The following is a 14,441-nucleotide window of genomic DNA, read 5'->3' on the forward strand; positions in this document are numbered from 1 at the left end:
TGTACAACAGGCTGCTCCAGACATGTCTGAATAATTCATCTGTATAAAGATAAAGCCCGCCCACTTAGCTCAGTAGGGAAAGCATTGGTTTGCGGATTGTCCTCCACGTCTAATTCATTACTTGCAGAGAACAGGTTTGTACTGGTACAGAATCCAGAAACACTGGTTAGGTTAACTACCCGCCGTTATATGACTGAAATACTGTTGAATATGGTGTTAAACCCAAAACAAACAAATCACTAAGGAAAGAAGTCCTGTTTACCTTTAATCCAATGACTCCATCTTAGCTGACTGATTTTTTGATTCCCTGTTCATGGGGAGAAAGTATTTTCAGTAATGATATTGTAACCATGACCTGTCTACTAACCTCAGTCTCCCATCCAAGTAGCAGGGCAGATATTCTAAGACTATTTTATTCTCGAGTTATATTTCTGAACCAATATGTTATACCAACAAATTCGTACAGTTTCTACAACTTACTTCAAAACTAGAAAATGCTTTTGTAAAAAAGCGCATGTCTCCCCCAATGCAAAGTCCTTTAGGCAAGAAGTCAATACGGGTCAGGAGCTAAAGTCAAAGAGACACTGATGGTTCTCAAGTTATTGATTGGAAATGGTTTTCCATGATCAGGCCCCTGTGGCCTTGACCTTTAACAGAGTGACCCTAAAATTGTTAGGGGTCATCTACTCTGCATGACCAATCATCCTATGAAGTTTCATCATTCTGGGTCAAGTGGTTCTCAAGTTACTGACCGGAAATGGTTTTCAATGTTCAGGCCCCTGTGACCTTGACCTTTCACAGAGTGACCCCAAAATCATTAGGGGTCATCTACTCTGCATGACCAATCATCCTATTAAGTTTCAACATTCTGGGTCAAGTGGTTCTCAAGTTACTGACCGGAAATGGGTTTCAATGTTCAGGCCCCTGTGACCTTGACCTTTAATGGAGTGACCCCAAAATCGATAGGGGTCATCTACTTTGCATGTACAATCATCCTATGAAGTTTCAACATTCTGGGTCAAGTGGTTCTCTAGTTATTGATCGGAAATGGTTTTCCATGTTCAGGCCCCTGTGACCTTGACCTTTGATGGAGTGACCCCAAAATCAATAGGGGTCATCTACTCTTCATGATCAATCATCCTATGAAGTTTCAACATTCTGGGTCAAGTGGTTCTCTAGTTATTGATCGGAAATGGTTTTCAATGTTCAGGCCCCTGTGACCTTGACCTTTTACGGAGTGACCCCAAAATCAATAGGGGTCATCTACTCTTCATGGCCAATCATCCTAGGAAGTTTCAACATTTTGGGTCAAGTGGTTCTCTAGTTATTGATCGGAAATGGTTTTCAATGTTCAGGCCACTGTGACCTTGACCTTTGACGGAGTGACCCCAAAATCAATAGGGGTCATCTACTCTTCATGGCCAATCATCCTATGAAGTTTCAACATTCTGGGTCAAGTAGTTCTCTAGTTATTGATCGGAAATGGTTTTCAATGTTCAGGCCCCTGTGACCTTGACCTTTGACGGAGTGACCCCAAAAACAATAGGGGTCGTCTACTCCAGCAGCCCTACAACCCTATGAAGTTTGAAGGTTCTAGGTCAAATGGTTCTCCAGTTATTGCTCGGAAATGAAGTGTGACGTACGGACGGACAGACGGACGGACGGACGGACAGGGCAAAAACAATGTCTCCAGGGGGAGACATAATAATATATCTTTATGTTAGCATGAAAATATCATAGTTTTAGCCAAACAACTACTTCATAAAGATAAGTATGTGCGGATTTCAAATTTCGACAGTAAAATGGGAATTTTGTCAATTTTAATTTATATTTTATGGATTTGTGCAGCCGAGAGTATAGACTGTAGACATTTTATAAAGAGACCACACAAAGCACTACCATTAGGTGCGTCTTAGTAGAATGGTCACATAATTAAAATTGGTGAATTTAGAAAGAGACCATCCAGCTGGCTTACGGAAGGTCGGTGGTTCTACCCAGGTGCCCGCTCGTGATGAAATAACGCACAGAGGGGCACCTGGGGTCTTCCTCCACCATCAAAGCTGGAATGTTGCCATATGACCTAAATTGTGTCGGTGCGACATTAAACCCAACAAAATAAAAAAAAAAATAGAAAGAGAACTGTTGATAAACCAAACTCAAGGTTTGTTCCAGTTTTCAGATGGCAAATACTTTTCACAACACTCCTGTTGCCTTTCCGTATTTGTCAACTGTTGTAAAGGTTAGAGGATCTTCATCAGTCATTTGATACGTAGTTTCGCAGACAATTTTACCAGCTGGAGCCAGTTGCTGATCACATAATAAACAAGAGGTCCACCATGCAGGCACTTTATACCCACAAGGACAGAAGCAAAATTAAAAGAAAGCAAACAAGAGATTTTTTTTGGGGTGGAGTGGGGGGGGGGGGGGGGGGGGGAGGTGTGTGCATGTGTATAAGGGGTGGAGGTGTAATATAGGTTGTATTCTGTACATCGTCTCATCACCACCTACCTGTATTCAAAGTTTTGTGTCAATACCTTTAATACATGTATGTCCTAAGTTATGCTCTGAACTAAAAATATGATGGGCAGATTTGGCATCGACCTTTGACATATCACCCTTGTTAAAACACTCTGCACATCGTGTCATCACCACCTACCTACTACATCCAAAGTTTGTATTCAATATTTTGAATGGTTAGTTAAGTTACGCTACGCTACGGATAATTTTGGCATTGGAGCTACATTTGTGACCTTGACCTTTGCCTTACAGAGCTAGTTCAAGAGCACATTGTCTTACCACCACACTGCGAAAAATATATGCATATACGGGAGTTTACGGTCCCGTATATGTCTAATATACGAATATCATATAAAAGGTATCTTTCCAGAAAGTATGATCAAAACCTACGCCTTAAACATACCTTTGGACCTTGACAATCCCTAACTTGGAATACTGACATAAACTGTTGAAACGTATTTGTGCTAAGTATGAATGAATGGATCCATGACTATTTGTGAGAAAAACATGAATGTCCAATTAAAGAATACGGGATTCCCGTATATGGAATGTTCCATATACGGGAAAAATGTTTCCGTATACGCCCGTATATTAGGAGTATACGGAATGCGTACACTCCCGTATATGGAACCATTTTCCGCAGTGCCACCTACCTACATCCAATGTTTGAAGCCAATAAGTTGAATGGTTAATAAGCTATATACTACCAACAATTTTGACATTTGAGCTGAATCTATGACCTTGACCTTTGCCCTACAGAGCCGGTTCAAACACATCATCTCACCATCTACCTATACGCCAACATCAGTCAATACCCTTAATGGTTATGAAGATACACTGGTCACACGAATTATGACAGATGAAGAGACGCATGTGTCATATAATGCGTCCAGTTTTTCAAAACGGGTGTATTTATAAACATATTTGCTGGATGTCTTTTGGCTGTCGATTCATATGAAAAATAGCTTCACATAGGTGCTTGTGTGTACAATATTGACTTACTGGATTTTCAATTTTTAAAAGAATGTAGCTCCTTATAATGCTTTTAAAGTTGACAAATATACCAAGGGAAACTGGATGGAAAAAAAGTCTATAAAACTACAACATATAATTGCAACAATATTTTATTTGCTAAAGACAAATTTAGCAAAAATAGTTACATTCATAGACTATGAATTCTCCTTTAGTTAATAGAATCGTAAATAGTATACATGTTTAACGATAAAAAAATGACGGGTGTATGCAGTGAAATTTGATTAACCTTTACCCTGCTATATTTCTAAAATGGACTGGTCCATATTTAGTATGGGCAGTACCACCATTTATTAAATGGGGTGATCACTGAAAATCTGACTGAATATGTGCAGGCTGATCTTGGTCTGCACTGGCTGCAAAGACAAAATCACTTGCTACCAGCAGGCTAAAGGTTAACTGTTATATTTCACTAGAAACCAATACAGACAAATAACATACACATTAAATATCTATAATTAACCTAAAAAAAACATCACTAGAGCAAAAACAACTGATGTGTATTTGAGTGTAAAACATGCGTAAAACATTTATACAGCTGGAAATAATAATAATTAACATACCGATCTAACATCTAACCTACATGAAGAATCTCTTTAAGTAAATAGAATAATATGTTGACAAAAAAATATGTCTTGATCCAAATTTGTGTCTCCTTTATATCGTTAATTTGTCACTGTAAGAAGTAAAACAAAAGTAAAGTAAACAGTTTAAGTATAAATTTAAACTTTTAGTATAAATCTGTGTAAAAAAACAACAACTGATACCTGGTGCCCTTTGGCCCCCATTTCATAAAAATGATTTCATATGTTTCTAAGGACTGGTAAAATTTTTTGTAAACATGCCAAAGATTCAAATTTTCACTATATAGAGAATCATGAAACGTTCCTGTCATATAACCTCAGCTCATAAAATTATACATGAACACATCACAATTTTCTTGATCGTATAATCTATACTATTTATCTATATTACAAGTTGGACTGTCGAATTGACGAGGTGGGCTGGTCAAAACTACTGAAAAAAAATGGACAGAATTTTCTATAATTTTTCTAGGAATTATTTAACGTGAAGAACAACAGGCACCTGGGTTTAAGAACAACTGAACTGGAGCTAGCTAGCCAGCTATAGGCTTCCCTGTATGTGATCCTACTTAGGCTTAAACCCAGTGGACACGAGTCAGCTGTTCAAGTCTGAGACTCGAACCACTCAAACACTTGAGTTAAACATTTTTCTTCGAGGTTTTTGGGTGGGCTTGATCATATTTTCAGCATGTAAAATTGGTACAATGAATCAGGTTAGCACTTAAAACACGATATTGCTATAATTTTATGTATAATCAGTAAAATATGTTGATTTATTTACAAGCAATAATAGGTCATGTATAAGACAGAAAAAAGAAAATAATCAGTATGTGATATGTAGAAGTGAAGAATGCCGTGTCGATTTAATGCTTTTATTAAAATTATAAAATAATACAAAGTCGTACAAAACTTATCCTAAGTTAGCTGTGTTTTTGCCAGTTAAGATTTTAATACAAATTGAGACTTCTGGCTAGAAAAGATTTCTGCTTAGATTTCAAATTCTTAAATCGCATGTGTGTTGAATATGTAGTATTTAACAGTACAGACAAAATGTAAGAAAACATGATTTGTAAATGGAGAGTAAATAAAAAAAAATGAATTACACTTCATTATTATATTTTATCCCAGTTTTCAAGAGTTACAAATAAATATTCAAAGAACAATATAAGAAATCCAGTCTGATTACCATAAACAACTTAATAAAAGACGTAAAAAAATTCAAAACAAGGAAATATCCTTGATTTGTTTGCGTACAGGTACAAAAGTTTGCCAGCTGTTCACTTGTATTTAAGCTGTACAATATGGCTATATTTTCATTTTCTCAACTGCCATTAAAAAAAAACACTCATCTTATTACGTCTGCCTTTCACAAATGCATTACCGGTATGCACAGTTCCAATCTCTTACAGCTAAAGTCCATTAATCCTGCCTCGAGTCAACATCACAACAAAATTTGTCTTCTCAAACTATTGTTTTAACACTACTAAATAATGTCTGTATCCATGGCAACAAAAGGGATTCAAAATAATATGGCAATAAATAACGAAACTAAATATCTAAGAACATGTAATGTGATAAATATGGAAAAAAGGCAAAATAGATGTGGCGCTCAGTATGATCCTCCTATCAGAGAAAGCAAACACCTCCGATAATCTCCTGATGTGTCACCCTGAAATACAGAAAAAAAAAAACATGGTGTTACATTTAAAAAACACCCACTGAATTGGAAAAATATCTTGCTGTAGTATCAGGTTAAACAGTAAGTCTTTCTCAAAAATCAAAATACCATAATTTTCAAAACAGATGGAAATTTTTATAGAATATTACAAGCGGGCCATGTTGACCTTAAATCGCTCACCAGAGTTTCACAGCTCAAACATGTTTAAGAAGCAACATCTCTAACAACCAAATAACTTAGAAAACTGGTTTTCAGATCCAGAGGAGACAATTTCAGTTTCTAACAAAGTAATATGGGGAAAACTAGACCCTTCCCAAGCAGCCATAGTTTTTTCTCCGTCAAATTAAGATGGCTGTTATTAAATTATAAATCGTAAGAGTTAAACTAGAAGTATTTCTGTGACATTTCAAAATTGGACCAGACTGGTTTAAAAGGAGATGGCATTTGATTTTTTTTTCTTCTATTTACACAAGTAAATAACATTAACAACTTCTGAAGAGCAACCTCAAAAAAAAAAAACATATCAAGGCCAAGTTTCATCAATTTCCAACAAATTGGGTAAAAGATGTTGTTTTACAAAAATGTTGATGGACAGGCCACAGGCCCAAGAATCGTAAGTGTTCACACTTCACACTTGATTTGTTGACCTATTATCTCCCAATCATATGATCCAGAGGCATGTAACAGTGTCAGTGGTTATACCTTTTATATCATATTGCAAAAACAGAGTAACAAGTATTTGAGGAGTTACATCCCTTCTGTGTATGTCATTACATGTATTACTGTGTTGCTAGCTGATGTATACATGTTCATATATCCCCAAATTTAACTAAATGCCATCATGTCAGTATGACCTAGAATATAACAGGAGTCATAAAGTTTTCTGCATATATAGTAACCAGCTGTTCAATCAAACTGGCAAATTCACAGCTTTTCTCAAGACGAGGAAACAAAATTATGTTATGTAAAAGAACTCGTTAGCAATGCTATAACAAAAGAAAACATCTTTAAATGACAGGATTCAATTTATTAATCACCAGTCTCAAAAACATGCCTATTAACCTGTACATTTTATTAGATTATTTGAAAAAACTTAAATGAGCCGTGCCATGGGAAAACCAACATAGTGGGTTTGCGACCAGCATGGATCCAGACCAGCCTGCGCATCCGCGCAGTCTGGTCAGGCTCCATGCTGTTCGCTTTTAAAGCCTATTGGAATTGGAGAAACTGTTAGCGAACAGCATGGATCCTGACCAGACTGCGCGGATGCGCAGGCTGGTCTGGATCCATGCTGGTCGCAAAGCCACTATGTTGGTTTTCCCATGGCACGGCTCAAATATTATGTCACTGAAGTCTCAAATCGATGGGTCAGTGCAACACGGTCGTAACTCTGTTTTTTTACCAAACTCACTTTTTTGCATTAATTGCTTTATTTTACACATATACATCATTTCTGTAAATATCTAGATCAAGTTCTGAAAATTTAAGTGTGAAAAAGTAAATTTGCCAGAAGGTTGTATCTCAGGTAGACACTTTCAGTTAGTGCAACATGGTCGTAACTTGAGATACGACCATGTTGCACAGAGATACTCTTAACTTAGCAGCATGGTTTTCAGTGCAACATGGTTGTAACTCATGTTAAATTCTATAAATAGAAGTGAAGATGAGCTGTTTATTGATTTTTCTTATAGATTAAAAGAATTAGTGACATCATAACTGATGTCATGAAATATTGGTATTGAAAGATTATTAAACAGAAGATGGAAATAAAATAAAAATATTATATTTTTGAAGTAATGAAAATATTTGAAGAAGGTTTTACTACTAAATCAGCCAGAACTTTGAATGAAGATTAGATAACACAAAAACATCTATAGGTAAGTTTGATACAAAGTTTATTAGTATTTTTATGTATTATAATATATAAACTGAGTAATACTGCTAAAAGAATATTTATTACATTAAAATTTTTTGTCTCTGTTTGTTTTATCAATGTTATTAATGCCACATTCAATCCCTTAAAATAAAGATAATGATGGTTGTAAAATTCATGAAAACCTATATGCACTTTCTCTAATCTTAAGATAAGAGTATTTAATTGTTTTAACATCATTGTTGACCAGATTTCTATAAAATTTTATATTAATGATAAACTACGGTGGTTATTCTTTTAGTCTTTTTAGCTTGACTATTCTGAGAATAGTCTAGCTATTCTACTCACCCTGGTGTCAGCGTCAGTCTCATACCTTGGTTAAAGTTTTTCAAGGAAGTACATAATTATGTACCTTTCATTTAGTTTATACTAATTTGTTTTATCTCCAAAACTGATGCAGATTTGAATTGAAACTTCACATATGTAATGAGGATTATAAAACTAGGTGATAGCATCAAGTCCCATAACTCTGACATGCACTTTGGCCAAATTATGCCCCCTTTTGGACTTAGAAAATCCTGGTTAAAGTTTTGCTTGCAAGTAAATATAGCTATTACTTAATGGCATATAGCTTTTAAACTTATTTTTTCTTTTTCTAGGTCAATTACTGGGTCAAGTACCATAACTCTGATTTTTATTTTAGCAAATTATTCCCCCTTTCGGACTGAAAATCTTGGTTAAAGGTTTTGCATGCAAGTTACTGTATCCAAAACTAATCAGTTATTGAGCTGAAACTTGAACTGAAGACTGTGTCTTTGGGGTTATAAAACTAGGTGATAGCATCAAGTCTCGTAACTCAGACATGTATTTGGGCCACATTATGCCCCATTCTGAACTTTGAAAATCTTGGTTACAGTTTTGCATGCATTAGATACTATCCCCAAAACTAATAAAGATACTGGATTGAACTCTGTAGATATTTTAACATTTGTGGTATTAAATTAAATATATTCCTGCTTCTGGGACAACAATTCTAATAGTTGAGCACTGGCTGTCTTACGTACAACTCTTGTTACTGCATTTACTGATAATTATACTAAAATGCAACATGTTAAGAAAATTAAAAGAGCAAAAATACACAGGTAATTATCCTTTTTCAGAAATCAGTCTACCTGTGCCTAGAACAATGTTAGCAACACGTCACCAGGGTGATAAGATATACAAAGGAAGTGGCAGACAATGCATTGGGAATTCCATTCAGTGTCTGCTTACTGCTAAAAGCTCAAACCCCTGTAAATGGACAACATCTACTCTAGATGATATACTGTATAAAGGGGACCAGCTATATCAAACTCTTATTCCTAGCAATGAGTCATACCTATCTCTTGAGGATATCCCTTCAACAATAAGCAGTTTTATGGTACGTTTCCACGCCATTACAGGGTACCTTGGTAACCAGAAGAACTGATCCACCAACTTACACTTTAGAAGATGCAATAGATAAAATGTTCACGCCAATTTGTAACAAAAGTGGATACCTGTTTACCATTGGATCAAGTAGTCCTTATTACACAAGTGCTATTGTGGTAGACAATAACCAGTTTTATTTCTTTGACCCCCATAGCAGATCGGAGACTGGTATGGTAGTGGCAGATGGTCAGGCCTGTATGACAACACATCAGAACACAAGACAACTTTGTCATTTCATCAGACATTTATCTGCATCTTTAAGATCAAACAGTAGTATCAATTTTGAAATTGCAAAACTGTTATTAACTGATGTACATTCTAGCACTGATTCTACTGACTCTGATTTTTCTGGCTTTAGCTCTGTAAGTGATGGGGAAGTTTCATGTAAACTGTTTCTAGCAAAAGAAAAAAATGACAATATTGATACACTTGAAGTTTCAGATGTAAGCAGTGTCTACCTGTCTGATATATCGCAGTCTTCAGTTGATTTAGATTCTAGTTATCTCGATAGACTCCTTGATGACTTAAATGACAGTGCCACTTTTATAAAATCTTTAAATGTTGATGCACTGAGTCCTATCAGTGATGAAAATGGTGTCCGGGGGAATGATAATTCCAGTGATGGTGATGATGATTGTTGCATAAATGGCAATTATGATGGTGATAGCCATGGTAGTAATGATCAGTATCAAAATGAGTATGATGTTGTTTGTGAAGGAGATAATGAATCAAATGATGAATTCACTAGCATTCTCTCCTCTAAGAAACGTAAAAAGGGTAAACCTTTTAGCACCCCAAAGTATACTAAGGATGATGTGCCTGTATATCCTGGTAGTGATTCAGACAGTGGGGACAATATCCCACTGTCTAAATTACGCAGGAGGTTATATGTTGCAACAAAATTACCAGATACAGATGAAAATGGCCCATGCTTTAAACTGAATATAGGTAGTGACAATTTGGACACGAATAAAAAGCAGACAGGTAATGTTGAACCTTCTTGTAGTAGTGTCACGCAAGATCTAGAACCCTCTTCTGATAATGAAAATATTGCTGAAAATAAAAAAGCAAGAAGCAGGAAAAGGCAACGAAATCAAAATGGTTGGAAAAGAAATGTAACTAGGAAACGTAGAAACGAAGGCAAAAGTTACATAGACAGGACTGGTAAGTATAGGGCAGCAAAAAAAATGAAACCTGGTTGTGGTCAAAATTGTAGATATAAATGCAAGCAAACTTTCAGTGATGAAGACCGAGAAACCATTTTTCATTCTTTCTGGCAACTTGGCTGTATTGAACGACAAAGGTATTTCATACATAAAAATTCTACAAGGAAACAAAAGACAAGCAAAACAAAATCTGCAAGCAGAAGGCATTTTTCTATTTCGTACTTCTTGCCAAGATCTGATGGTGGAACAGCAAAGGTTTGTAAAACTTACTTCTTGCATACATTAGCTGTGTCTGATAAGATGGTTAGGACTGTTCACAGTAAGTCGGAAGTTGCTGGGGTAGCTGTGGATGATAGAGGGAAACACAAATACCGTCCAAATAAAATTACTGACAGTCAAAAACAAAAGGTAAGAGATCATATAAATTCTTTCAGAAGTGTTGAGAGTCACTATTGTAGGAAAGATACAACAAAAAAATATTTGCCCTCAGACCTTAGTGTAGCTAAGATGTACAATATGTACAAACAAATGTGTGAAGCAGATGGTGAAATGCCAGTAAAGTTGTCATACTATAGGGAATACTTCAACTCAAATTTCAATCTGGCCTTCAATAAACCTTTAAAAGACCAATGTGATGTTTGCAGCATCTTTCAAAATTCTAATGACCAAGAAAAAGACACACTTAAAGATGACTATATAAGGCATCTAGAAAACAAACAGATGGCCCGTGAAAATAAAACCTTGGACAAACAGAGAGCTAGAAACTCTAATGAACCAAATCTTGTGGTAGCGGTTTTTAATTTGGAGGAAGTACTTCTGACTCCAAACAGTTTTCAGTCCTGTATGTATTACAAGCGCAGGTTGAATACATTTAATTTCACAGTTTATGATATGGGCACAAAAGATGGTTACTTTTACATCTGGCATGAGGCCATAGCAAGCAGAGGGGGGTGTGAAATTGCATCTTGCGTGTTTTCATTTATAAGTGATATGAGTAGAAAGGGTAAGAAAGAGTTCATTTTTTACTCGGATAATTGTACAGCACAAAATAAAAATAGGTTCTATGTAACCATGTTGTGGTTCTGCCTGCATAAATTTGGCTTAACTTCAATTACTCATAAGTACTTAGAGAAGGGACATACGCAAAGCGAGGGCGACTCTATCCATGCAGCAGTTGAGACTGCACGTCGTAAGATATCGGTGTATTCTCCCCAACAATGGTCTGCTGTTGTCAAAACATCAAGAATTAATCAGCCCTATATTGTTAAGGAGATGTCACTGCAAGATTTCTTTGATTTCAGGCAAATGTCCACAAACATTAAAAATTTTGAAATCAATTCTGAAAATGAAAAACTGTACTGGAATTCTATAAAAGTACTGCGGATTACTTCTTCTTGTCCAAATCAAATAGAGTACAAAATGGATTATTCTGGTGTTTCTCACTTTCTAGATTTATTTCATCGTCTTCGTCTAAGAGAAATCCCAAGCCCTCATAGCTTAGGCTTGCCTCAACTGCGTAAGGCTATGATCAAAATTAGAAGATTAAAGTACTTGGATTTGGTTGAGCTTTGCAGGAAAAACATCATCCCTAGTATACATCATGCTTTCTACCTCCTCCTTCCTCATGAATAAATTAAATCTCATGGCACCCTGTTAGAAGTCTCAAGCTTAGATTTTCGTGTATAATTGCCATAAGCTGATGTATTTAGGAAAGTAGTGAAAGCATGCCCAAAAGATGTTGATATTATTTATCTTGAAATGCATACTTCAATCTATTTAGAGTGGCACCATCAAGCCAAATTGTTGATGTAAATTATGGTTTACATTGCTTTGAAGGTATTTTAGTCGCAATTACAATAGACAGTGTTTCATGGACTTAACATTGCTGTATTGTATTTGCATAATAGTACTTTATTTTTATCCTGAATAATAGAAAAAATAAGTTGTGACACATAACTATGCTTTAGTTTTACACTAGGCTGTTCTATATTCCATATTAATTTTACATGAAGCCCAGTCCATAACCTAGAGTATTATTTTTGTTGATGGTTAGCATTTACGAGTTTGTGTTATATATAGATGTATCAGAATGCATTATTTAGTGAACTTGTTATAAACAGAGCTTTTCATATACAACTGATATAAATTGTAATATTTACTTTGTATAATGAAATTGTTTTAATAATTTTCCATAAAAATTATTTCTAATTCAGGAATAGTCATTATTCATAATTGTGAAAATAGTAACCTTGCCACTTGCGATTATTTTGGATTTTCAATGAAATATACAATGTAAAGGTTATATGTTAGTATAATATTACTGAAGAATGCATTTGTTAGTAATATATTAATAATTCTTTTAACAAACAGCTGTTAAATCAAATATATTAAGCACAGTTTCTGATTTTTTTTTGAGTTACGACCCTGTTGCACTGAATCAACAAGATGAATATGCTCACTTTTCAGCGCAACATGGTCGTAACTCACAAATCTTCAAATATATCTTTATTGATTTTTTTTTTTCAATTTTATCTTGCATATTCTTGATTAAACTTTGTTCAGAAATAAAAAGTTAAAGTGTCCTGTTTTTCAAGTGTTGCATTTGTTCATTATGGTTTTTTTTGCTTGTCCTGTAAAGTTTTGAAAAATCAAGTTACGACCGTGTTGCACTAACCCATCGAAATGTGGAATTTTCAAAACTGTTGATTTATATGATGATATAATATGTGGATATTTGTACAAGAACAATAATTTATACACTCATGCAATATGGTAGCACACAGCTTAGGCCTGACAGCCATCTTGTTCCCACAGCATACATGTACATAGTGAAATTTAATACTATATATATTGGTAAGCTGCTATGAAATTAACTTATTCCAGTCATGTTATTGAATTCAGCTACCAGTACCTCTTTACCCTTCATAAAATACTTTTAGTAGTATTACCAAACTTGTCAAAGAAACCAAAGTTGTGAATGTAAGGATCTAAAGAGGGCCAAATTGTGAATACAAAGAGTCAAATATGAGAATTCAGCAATGTGAAAATGAACCATGTGTAAAGTATGACTTAAGCTAGAACAGCAGATTCCTTGTTAAATATGGAAGGGATGGACACCAAACAGGACATGAAACACTCATAAAGGTCTTCTTATCTTAGACAACCATCTAATGTGGCTTCATCTTGCATACAGAGTAGATTATGCAAAATCCCCTCACATTAATGGTATGTAATTTGTGTTACTCTGTTGTGGGTTCTGCATAGTTTTGACAGCCAAACAAACAACTCATATCTGCTAAATAGCCCTTTGTCCTAAATAGCCACAGCATAAATGTAAGTATTTATTAATTTGTTTGTGCTCTCCTGTTAACTTTCTAGAATTTGCATGAGATTTCATACTCCTGGAATGTAGATCAACTCTTGAGTACACCAACAGTACAAAAGTACATAAAGATAAGGTATTAAAAGTTATTAACTCATTTGGTACAGATAAAAGTTAAACTTGACAAGTTCATAATACAAACACTGGCACCCAAACAAAATTTCAGTCAAACACGAGTTTACTTGCACCTTGAATTCATAACAGGGGTAAGAAGCACCTTAAAAGTCTAAGAAAGGGACTCCTAAAGCAGTAAAGAGATACCTTATTTAGTTAGGTTAGAAATCAGACACACTACAAACTGTGATACCATTCACCACTCACTGGGACAGAAATGTGAAAACTTGTAGCTGAAGATACATGTGATGTCAGACATAATACTTCTATTCCAAGAAGAAATTGGACATAACACACAGCAGATGTCAAGCAAGTGAAAACTTCATACTTTTGTTGCACTTACACCATCCCTTAAATGTACTGGTTTTAATGCTCTTATCTGCGAGTGGGATTTTCTAAGGAACAAAGTTTACACATTTTTTTCATCACTTTGACAAGGACAACATTGTCTTTACCCACAGATACAATACCAAGGGCTCATGATATGTAATCTAGAAATTTCTACTGCACAAGTGTCACTTTTACAGAAACATCAACAAAGTTAAGTAAAGATACAATATTTCATAAACTCTATAACACCAACATGCACAGTTTGTAACAGATAGTCCAGACAATTTATACTGGA

The 14,441-nt window shown here is 35.2% G+C and overlaps 1 protein-coding gene across 2 annotated transcripts in view; it reads right to left on the reverse strand.

Moving 5' to 3' along the window:
* Window positions 1–3,623: 3,623 nt before the first annotated feature.
* The window catches only part of LOC123563078 (annexin A4-like), a 57,892-nt gene continuing 47,074 nt past the window's right edge, over window positions 3,624–14,441 (reverse strand). For both annotated transcript variants that reach the window (XM_053528315.1, XM_053528305.1), the window contains one exon: window positions 3,624–5,802. In XM_053528315.1, coding sequence (XP_053384290.1) covers window positions 5,743–5,802 — 60 coding nt within the window. In that variant the 3' untranslated portion in view covers window positions 3,624–5,742. The remainder of the gene's footprint in view (window positions 5,803–14,441) is intronic.

Source organism: Mercenaria mercenaria, chromosome 2 (assembly GCF_021730395.1).
Source record: "Mercenaria mercenaria strain notata chromosome 2, MADL_Memer_1, whole genome shotgun sequence".
Classification (NCBI taxonomy): Eukaryota; Metazoa; Mollusca; class Bivalvia; order Venerida; family Veneridae; genus Mercenaria; species Mercenaria mercenaria.